This window comes from Pempheris klunzingeri, chromosome 4, assembly GCF_042242105.1.
Source record: "Pempheris klunzingeri isolate RE-2024b chromosome 4, fPemKlu1.hap1, whole genome shotgun sequence".
NCBI classification, from domain to species: Eukaryota; Metazoa; Chordata; class Actinopteri; order Acropomatiformes; family Pempheridae; genus Pempheris; species Pempheris klunzingeri.
In genome coordinates, this window is record NC_092015.1 from 8,686,815 (window position 1) to 8,697,461 (window position 10,647).

General features: G+C 41.7%; 2 protein-coding genes across 2 annotated transcripts; both read right to left on the reverse strand.

Annotated features, from left to right (window-relative positions):
• Positions 1 to 342: 342 nt before the first annotated feature.
• Positions 343 to 2,263, reverse strand: aldoca (aldolase C, fructose-bisphosphate, a). The gene is made up of 8 exons (XM_070828772.1): positions 2,152 to 2,263; positions 1,762 to 1,973; positions 1,556 to 1,610; positions 1,291 to 1,451; positions 1,126 to 1,209; positions 845 to 1,019; positions 543 to 742; positions 343 to 435 (listed from the first exon to the last, which is right to left on the reverse strand). Exons 1-8 carry the CDS (start codon positions 2,261 to 2,263, stop codon positions 343 to 345), a joined length of 1,092 nt encoding a protein of 363 aa, XP_070684873.1.
• Positions 2,264 to 5,080: 2,817 nt separating this feature from the next.
• On the reverse strand, positions 5,081 to 10,273 carry LOC139200126 (ribosomal protein S6 kinase-related protein-like). Its single transcript, XM_070829360.1, has 12 exons — positions 10,244 to 10,273; positions 8,934 to 9,182; positions 8,777 to 8,860; positions 8,624 to 8,692; positions 7,679 to 7,748; positions 7,045 to 7,152; positions 6,869 to 6,909; positions 6,759 to 6,786; positions 6,426 to 6,515; positions 6,048 to 6,136; positions 5,840 to 5,950; positions 5,081 to 5,738 (listed from the first exon to the last, which is right to left on the reverse strand). Exons 1-12 carry the CDS (start codon positions 10,271 to 10,273, stop codon positions 5,448 to 5,450), a joined length of 1,260 nt encoding a protein of 419 aa, XP_070685461.1. The 3' UTR covers positions 5,081 to 5,447.
• Positions 10,274 to 10,647: the final 374 nt, after the last annotated feature.

The following is a 10,647-nucleotide window of genomic DNA, read 5'->3' on the forward strand; positions in this document are numbered from 1 at the left end:
ACTAATGTCATTGCTCTGCAGCCAACATTCAGTTCACTTACAGCATGTGGCGAGCTAGTATTTGTGATACTCAGGATTAAATGCAGGATTTTAAAGCTTTAATTATGACACAGGAGCAGACTGTACATCCAGGGAAACCACACATCTGCCAATAAACACATGCTTTAGAAATACCCAAGGCCATGTTCTGATTGTCCTCATTGGTCAAGGCAAGAAAACACACCGTCACTTGTTTTCATGTAACATCGTCATGAGCGTCAGAATCCTTAAATGATCTACATTACAGTTTGTTACGGTAATGGGATTACAGAATGATTATTGAAATGTGGCTTCTCAAACTTCTCAGTATGCGTAACTGGAACCGTAGCAGCGCTGGCCAACGTCGCCATAGTTATCACCACTGCTGTACTTCCCCTGACATGCCAGACTGTTGCCCTGTGGACAGAGAGGACATTAAACACGCAAACAGCATTAAACAGTTTGTGGTAAAATAAAGGGTCAGGTTATGTGATTTATCCGCAGAAAATAAGAGTGAGACATGCCTCTGCTCTCTTGATGAACTGCTCAGTGGCAGCTTTCTCGTTCTCTTTATGTCCTCTCCAGGCTCTGAGCGCAGACGCCTGCAGGGCTCGGCCAAAGGAGAAGGTAAGGACCCAGGGTTTGGCCAGAGGGCAGTTGTTGATGGCGTTCAGGTGGACGGAGGCCTCCTCTTCGCTCTGACCACCTGAGAGAAAAGCCACTCCTGGGTGGAGCAGAAAATATCATTTTACTTTCTTTTTGTCTCTGCAAGCTTCATACATATATGCAAAAAAAAAAAAAAACCCTCTCCAGCGCTCTGGCTTACCTGGGACAGCTGGGGGAACGGTGCGGCGCAAGGCGGTGACAGTTGCCATAGCAACCTCCTCTGGGCTGTACTTAGTGGAGCAGCTGTGTCCAGCGGTGACCATGTTGGGTTTGAGCAGAGTGCCCTCCAGGTACACATGGTGGTCTGACATGGCCTTGTACACTGCAGCCAGGACCTGCAAAACAAGACAGAAGTTTGGTACGCCCCCCCACCCCTGCTCTCTGTTACAGGTCTTACTCATGTGGTTACAATGTCACACACACATGCAGCATGTAACCCACCGTCTCAGTGATGTACTGGCCGCGTTTCAGATCATGATCTCCATCGGGCAAAATCTCCGGCTCTATGATGGGCACGATGCCATGCTGCCAGAGAAATGAAAGGTTATCAAAACAATTCAGAGATGTACAGACAAGCCATCACGCTACACGAGATTGTTTTCTGACCTGCTGGCAGATGCTGGAGTAACGTGCAAGAACATTTGCATTTTCTGCAATTGCCAGTTTTGATGGATTGGTATCACTGATTTTGAGCACGCAGCGCCACTTTGCAAAGACGGCTCCATCCTTTTTATACTGTGCACAGCGCTCTGACAGTCCATCGAGGCCTGTGGAGAGGTTTCAGAAACATTACTTGTCCTGTTAAATATGCTCCTAATGGATTTAAGAGTGATATCAGCAGTTAACTAAACCAAAGCTGTTTTTGTCTGACCCTGTGTGGTGGTTTCTCCACTGGTTCCTGCCAAGGGGACAACACCCTTGTCAACCTGAGGAATAAGGAACAGACAATCATGTTTACTGTTTACATGCAGAAACGCCTAATAATCAGCCCAGAATGCATTGCCATAATGACACATTTCAATGTATTACCACAATGATTACTCAACATTTATGCTATTTAGTAGTGAACTGCCACACCTTGATGCCAACCAGGATGCCCCTGTCCCTGATCATTTTGACAAAGAGCACACCGTTATCAGAGTGCTGATACAGCGTCTCATGGAAGAAGATCACCCCTCCAATGCAGCTGTTGATGCGATCGTCTGCACTGAAGAGAATCTGCCGGTACTGTCTGCGGTTCTCCTCTGTGTTCTCCACTCCAACCTGGGCCAAGCGCTTAGCCATGCTGCCTGTAATCAACACGAGGGATGTGCAGACGAGATGTTAATATCCATGATAAGCACTCTTTTGACTGGATGGGCTTTATCAGTGAAAAGACTGACTGCTGACTGTGATTGTTTCAGTGCAAAATGAAAAGCATGCATGTCATCCACAGTTTAAAGGAAAGACAGGAGGAGTGCTACAGACCGACAGACTCATCTGCAGCCAGGATGCCCTTCCCTGGAGAAACTATGCGTAGCGCGGTCTCATGTAGCTCCTTCTTCTGCGCCTCCGAGAGCGTAGGCAACCGGTGCGTCATCCTGAGCGACTGATTGTCCTACAGCTGTATGATTTTGTTGTTTGCACATTAACAACCAAAAAAAGTCAAACATTATAAAATGTTAAGTTTTATTCTAATTTTCAAAGGGAGGATAAAATATTAAGGAAGCAAAAGATAAAAACTTTAGAGTCTTTTTTGATGAGCATAGATGAAAGTCACATGTTAAAAAAGTTGAGGGCATAAAAAGCCTAAAAACGTTAAAATCACAGAAAAATATTTTATAGTTTTTATGGTGTAAAAGATGCTGTGAAGAGTAGCTGCAGGTAAAACAAAACAAAATCAGTTTGGACATCTTTGCTGTAAACTTAAATTAGATCCACTTTAAATATTAATGAATGTCCCAAATTGTCCCCATTGCAGTTCTGTTTACATCAACCTGCTAACAGCTCCAAGTTAACAGGTAATAGCCTGACACAAGTGATTATGGGTTCACCTGCCAGAGTCAGTGATACAACCCTGAATTAAGAAAGCTGAGTCAAAAAGACGAGAAGAGATGAGCAGCAGAAGTTCTTACCTGACAGCCGGAGTAAAAATCAAACGCGTCTTGTCCACTGATGTGACGAAGACTGACGGAGAGTCTCAGTCAGCTCTAGTTTGTATCCAGCCCAAGTATGTCACACCTCATAAGCCAACACCCCTGGGCGGAGCTTGCACACCCACCTTTGACCCATATAAATTAGAAGATTTCTGATGAATCACTGTTCTATTTAGACAAAATAAAAAAAAAAATGCAGCTGCTTGTTTTTCAAGCTGATGTGGCCACTTAAGGTTTTATTCAGTCATTTTGCGATGAATAAGTCAGTCTAGTGCCCCCAACCTTGCAGTGTATGTGTAAATTGGATGGTCATCCACAATTATTTTACAACTTTAAGTTTTAAATACAAACTGTAGTGTTTTAACTCAACCTTTTTGGGTCCCGTTCCATATTCAGGTGGATTGTGAAGTAATAAATAATGTATTCTTTCAGCACCCTCTACCCCTATAGCAACCTAATTTAAGCGTTTAACCATACCCCATGGCGTGCTATTTTTATTTTAATTAGTAAAAATGTGCCCAGAGGAACATTTCAAGTCTCCTGATAATTTGGTCCTCACGCTCAAATTCACAGGGGTGTTTTAGTCTCAGAGCAATTCGTGCACTTGCTGGCTTCTTTTTGTGAGCTTTAAACTGTAAAGAATTTGATGGAACGTTTCAGAAATAGAAATCATTTCCAGGTTCTACTCAATGTAAATGAACATGGTAATATGGCCCAGATTAGACCGGAAAAAAATGAGGCCAGCTAAATCATTTCCCATTTTGAAGAAGGAATTTTTCAACCTTTTCCCCTCTATGCATCATGCACATGTTAATATAGGCTTTTGGTTGAAAGCTGATAATTATAGAGGCTAGTTCTTTTAAATTCTGTATGAAGTGATGTTACTAATACAGAGGAATTAAATTATGCTTTGCAGGGGCTGACAGGATCATTTCTATCTTTCTAATTTAGTTGTGATAAGTTAGGGGTGTTCAGTTATGTTGGTGTGTATCATTGCAGTGTGAGCTACGTTCAGGGAACTGCATCTTTTCTGTTGTGCGTTCCATTATGTAATATTACTATTTGGTTAGACTCAGTGGGACGGCTTGCCAGCATTTCAGGGGACTCCTCTCTTCACTATTGTGGGTCAGTGTGCCTCTGGAAATAGATATGGGTCATTGGACTGCCTGCCACTATTACAGCCACAACACAGACATGGTGGACCTGTCTAAGACAAGGGCCTGAGAGGGAATTCAATGTCAGGTGGCAGCAGGAGGAGGAGGAGCTGGTGCACTCCCATTCAGGAGATACAGATTTAAATAGATGCATGACTTCAAGAAGTGCAGCAATTATACATGGCGGCCTCCACCGGGACACTGGATTTTTTCTCTGTTACCTAATTAAAAACATTTAATGATGATACTTTATCTGGTCCTCAATTTTCTGTCCTATTAAGGTTGTTCTCTATGGGTTTGCGAGCGCTCCGCTAAATAGGTCGACCCAAGGCTGAAAGTTGGCCATAATGTATTCAGGTACAACACTCATATGATAACTGATTTAGAGTGAGACACTTGATGTGTTTTACCCAGGTGCCAAACAGCAGGACATAGATCCTATAGGACTATTTCAAACACACCTTAAGTTAACTGAAATAAAAAAAAAAAGTGATTTAAAAGGTCATTGTTGACCTCCAGAGCAGCTACTAAATGGACCTCGCGGTGAGATTGTTTAGTTAACTGCTGTTTCCGAGGTCAAGAATTAACTTTCAAGAAACAATGTCATGACAACTGGTGAGGATGATCGAGTAATACAGCTGAAAGCTCCAGAGCAGCTATTGTGTGGACCTTGAGGTGAGATTTTTCAACTTCAACTTACGTGCTCTGGCGTATATATATATATATATATATATATATGTATATATATGCTACATTAAAAAAGATTTATTAAAAGAAGTAAGAAAGATTTATTTTCATGGTAGCTAAAGCTTAAAACAACATTCATACAGCAGACACATAATAAAACACAAGACTGACTATAGTTTTCACAACTACAAATCCAAATAAATAAATTTTTAATATGTAAAATATTTTTGCAAAAACTCACATTCATAAATTGGGACCTTGATTAGCACATTTTTTCTACTGATGAGACAGCGCTGCATTTGAAATATTTTTTTTTATAAATAGTATATAGCAAATAATGTTCATTATGTGCAGTGAAACAAAATTCTCATTTAGGAATGCTAGGATTTAATGACTGTGCTTCATGAAGTTGTACAGAAATATTCCAACATTATTTTGGTGTTCGGTGAAACACGTGTTCCCAGTTAACCAACCATTAATATCCAAATATTAACACAAGTACGCCTGAGAGCAGGGAAATCAGAGATAGATGATGATAAAAGTCTGCAGTGATCCCACAACATTAGCAGTGCTTCTTTATACACCGACAACACTAATGGGCCAGTTGGCTGCAGGACCACAGTAGGTAACAAATCTGTTAATACTGTACATAAAGAGGAAAAGGGAACTTTAAAACTCTGTAAAAATAGAAAACCAAGTCAAAGAGGTGACGTGCATCAGAGGAAGATTTATCATCTGCAGAGTTTCTCACTTGCGGTCTGTAATCCGTCCCAGAAACAGTCCAGTCTTATGGTTTCCAGGTCCGCTCTGTGGCTGGGCTCAGGTCCACACTTGCCAGAGAAGCAGACAGTTCAGAGGGAGAATGAAGGATTTTATCACAGTCAAAGTCATCAAAGCAGTCCAGTGAAAGGCCTCTCATTGCTTTGGCCGCCCAATCAGGATGATTCCTGAGCTCGAGGATGACTTTAACAGGCGTCTTTTGAAGGATGACAGAGTCAAACGAAGTGCCACGAAAGAAGGCCTGCATCTTGAAGGAGTCCAGGTTACGAAGGCGGTTCGCTGGACTCTTGCACAAAAGCTGCATCAACAAAGAGGAATTGAAAGAGATTAATATGGGAATGCTTCACTCGGATGGGTCACAGCGTATAAATGAGGAAGAAGAGAATCACGTTTGCAAACCTCGGTGAGCAGTAAGATCAGAGCAGAGCTGAAGGTCGTGGGCAGGACGTATGGAAAATCTCGGACCTTCTGCAACATGGTGACGTGGTCCGGCTCTGCAGGTACTGGAAACTGCAAAGCCCAAAATGAAAAATGCAAACCGTAATGACTAATAGTTTACACGGAACCACATGTGGAGCTAATAAATGTTGAGTTAATGCGTCATCACCTGTCCTGTCGCCAGTGAGAACAACATAATTCCAAGAGACCACCAGTCAGCAGCGTGGTTGTACGGACCCCCGCTTAAAACTTCAGGAGCTGTTCAGACAAAACAGTAAAATAAGAATGAAATAAAAAACTTAAGATGATAGATCAACATAACCCAGACAAGGAAAAGGAATCACAAACACCAAAAGCAATAATATGTGAAGTAGCTACATCACAGGTGCATCACAGTCATAACTTGGTCAACTGAATCCAATGGGAGCAAAACGCAGGTGAGGCTCCGATGTTGCTCTCATGCAGTGAACCAACAGCTCAGACGGCCACAAATACATTCTCACCAGAAATATATTGCATTTAGGAGAAAATGAAAACAGAATCTCACCCATGTATTGCATCGTCCCACATATTGTAAACGCTTTTCCTCCTCGTTTCAGCCGCCGCGAGAGTCCAAAATCAGACAAACGAAGGTGACCTGAACCATGTCAAAACACAAGCTCGTGTACGTTTGCATAATATTTGTACACTGTGTGATTTAGAATAAAGCAGACATTTCTGCAAGAGAATCTGATGTGTTTTTGCCATTTTATTCCTGTTTTTAGGTGCATGTGGTTAACATTTTCAGCTGCTGCGACCTGTCTGACTTGCGTCTTTGCTATTAGACACTAATGTCTCCTCTGAGGTTTACATAGGTTAGAAAAATAAAGACAAGCATTACCTCGATCACTTAAAAGAATGTTCTCCATCTGAAAAAAACAGTCAAATTATTATCATAAAAAGTCATAAATATGCATATGTAAATATGTCAGGATGAGGACAGAATTATACCTTAACATCTCTATGCATGATCCCTAAGTCATGTAGAAATCCTAGAAACAACAAACAAAGTGAGAATATTCAACATGAATACAATATATAGAGGTCTGTGTTTAAAATCCCCCTTTTAACAAACATATCTGTGTCAATACAAGTCAGAGCCAAACACGGATGTGATGAGCACTAACCCAGCGCACTGCCCAGCTCTGCGGCAAAGAGCCGAACCTCATCCTCCCCAAACTGGCCCTTCAGTAACCAGTAAGTGTACAAGTCTCCGGCACCGCAGTAGTCGCACACTGCAGAGGACGAGACACACAGACACCTCTTATGTCTCTGAAAGCAGCTACTGAGTTAACGCGGGCCATCATGTTCTGAAATAAAATACCAGAAATGACCGAAATGAAGACAAAAGGGGAAAAAATGCTAGATTTGCTCATCCCATGTTGCTGGGGAAAGAAAGAAGGAAGGAATAAGGTTGAGTCAAGTTAAAAGCACACATGCTTCTGCCTCGTTACTCTCCTGTTAACTGATTTGATGCTATTCCTGCTCAAATCTGAGTCTGATTTGAGTTTACTTGAGCCTTATTAGAATTGGATACACATCCACAGGCAGCACAGGCCTTACCCAGCACTCTCATTAGATGGCAGTGCACCTCTTCAGTATCCAGTACTGGGATTTGTAAGGATGCAGCATTTCCTCAGCATGCTTGTACAACAGACGACTTCATGTTACTATGGGACCACAAGTAGGGAGAAGAAGAAGGGAAGGCCAGCAGAGGGAAGGAGGGTCGAACTGTGCCGTCGTTTGTAATTATTAACTCACTAATGAAGAGATGGCGCTGTGTCTGCCAGCAGTCCTGCAGATTGTGGAGAAATGGGTGTTTGAGCTGCCGCTGCAACGCAACAGTCGACACACACACACACACACACACACACACAGAGTGGGAGTGAATAGAAGAGTGAGAGATGGACAGGGAACTGCTTACAGTCCACAGGATGCCTTATGAAAGAGCGAGGTCCTGTTTAAAGGTGCTGGAATTGGAATTGTAGCCTGAAAAATCTCAAATGATTCAGACGCATCTACAATTTCAGACAGTAACTTTATATGTCGTGTGCTTTCCAGTAAGAGCCATTTACAGAAAAAGGCAATTTAATGAAGGAGTGGATAATAACTCTGCTTTTTAATTCTTTCATTTTAAAAATCTAACGTAACCATTTCCTCTTTGTCCTTTGCTTGCAAGGAAAATATCACTTTTAGCAGTGATATCCTCTTTACCTTGTGCTTTGATTCGCTATTAACATTTTTATTAAGTTTAATTCTATTCAGAGTTTTAGGCAATATTACTTCTACTTGAATACATAAGAGCACCAAATAACACTTAATTTATCATAGATGAACCTGATGATTATTCTCTCAATTTGTCATTTGTCTATGAAATGTCAAAAAGTGGTTAGAAAACTCCCATCAGAACTTTCCAGAGCCGAAAGTCATGAGCTTAGATTGAATCTTTCATCCTTCAGCCCCAAACAAAAAAGTTAGCACTTAACTTCTGCATATAATATCAGAAAATACTGTATATGTATTTTTGCTTGAAAAATTATAAATTGGTGATCAAAATAGTTATTTATTTCCATCCAATAATCAACGTACTGACTAATCATTACAGCACTTTTGTAAGTATGAGATCAGTTCAGTAACAGCACTTAAACCTGTTGCCACCTTTTTCCTTTTTCCACATCTGAGAAATATCCGCTGTATATAATATACCTGAATGATGACTTCCTCTTTGGACTGCTCCAGCACGTCGTGCTTCAAGATCTCGGACTTTGGCAGAACCTATGCAACAATGAAAATCATTACACTAAAAATGTGTTGTACTTCTACAGCAGCTGCAGAAGTGATTATTACTGCTGAACTAACCTTAACAGCGAAGGTCTTCTCTTTGAAAACGTCCTTCACTTTCAAGATGGGTCCATATGAGCCTCTGGCTATGAAGCCCAGGACCTGTGAGCACAGAAGCACAGTCATCTCAGAGCTGAAACTGCTTTACTCTTCAGTGCTACGGTCCTCCTGGTACCTGGTAACGGTCTTGTCCAGGAAATGAATGCAGTGGGAACTCAGGCAGAAACCCAGAGATGAGAGCAGGAGGAGCCCCCTCTGTGCTGGACGTCTCAGCTCTGTCCTCTGGGGGCAGCAGGAGTCTGGGGACGGACGGTCCCACGGGCCGAGAGAAGACCGCAGAGTGTCCCAGTCTGTGGGTGATGGAGACCCCCATGTTGGAGAGGAAGCCATGACTGGGACGACGCTCAGGAGCCGGTCCCTCTCTCTAGATGATAAAAGATGGTGCCTTATGATCACAGTAGAATCTAATTAACTACATTTACAGAGTCACTGTATTTAATTACTATTTTGAAGCACTTTACATTTCTACTCCATTACATGTTAGAGGTAAATTCACTCATTTAACCATGTTTAACTCACAGCTTTGCAGATTTTACAAATAAAACCTACAGTGATCTAGTGAAATATGATTCATTGGGACAGATTAAATTACCTCAAAGTATGACTGCTGAGATCAAAATGCTGCTTACTTTAATGTACAAGTGATAGTAGCCAAATAATGTAAAATATAATAATCTAACAGTCTGGAAGGCCAATCTGCTGCATCATGTGTTTTTTAAAGTTTACTTTCAGAACAGCACTCAATAATGCAGAACTTTGACTTGTGATTGAATATTTCTACATTGCTACTGAAACTAATGTTAAAGCCTCTAATTCTTGACCATTAATTTACACTATAATTATTTCTTTAAAACCACTTGTCTGTTATATTGTTCAAAGACCCAATAACAACATTGACTTTAAAGTACAACATGTTGGAATATCTGCAAATGAAACGATGCCACTCACATATTTCCCCCAGTGCTGGTGCTACCTGAGGCTGACTAACACGAGCTCTGCACAAGCAGCTATTGACCCTCCTGCTGCTGCTCGGTAGGAAGGTCACTGATCAATCAGCAGCTGATCAATAGCTCCATTTTAGACAACTTTGATCCAGTGGAGGGGATCCTTCAGACCAACCAGACATCTTGTATCTCTCTCTCTCTCACACACACACACTTAAAACGCTAAAATCGCCCAGAGCCCTCTCCACCACAACATGGATTTATTTATAGTCCACTACCTTTACTGTAAAAACAGAGACCGTAATTTAATTTTACGTTAAATTACCTAGAAAAACGCGACATCCAGCACACAATATTGACATTCTGCCACTTCTGACAGCATCTTCTTTCTATTTGCGTTTTTTTTTTTTATCTCGTAGCTTCTGAACCACATTCATGATTTCAGCATGTAAATAACTGAGAACTGATCTCATTCACTCACCTTACACTTTCTACTGATGTCGCCGCCCATAAATAAACCAAAGTATTTCACGTAAAAACGAGTCCAGACAAAAAAAAAGGCGACAAATTCAGCTGTGAGGTCCTTCCTCGGCCATTACAGCGTCTTTGGTCCACATGTTTTTGTGCTCTGGTGTCTGATGAGGGAGAAGAGTTATCCGGAGCCACGATTCCGCTCCAGTTAAAGCTGTCAGATCAGCGATCAATCAGCTCTCTGTTCCCAAACTTCCTGCGACTCCCAGACCTGCCCTCTGCCTCCCCCTCTGCACAGACACCCGGACAGCGAGACTACAACACCTTTATTGACAGAGAAACCACAGGCCGCAGAGCTGATAGAAAGGTGAACACTTTTAGGATGTGATCTGCTTCATTGAAATGTTGAGGGCA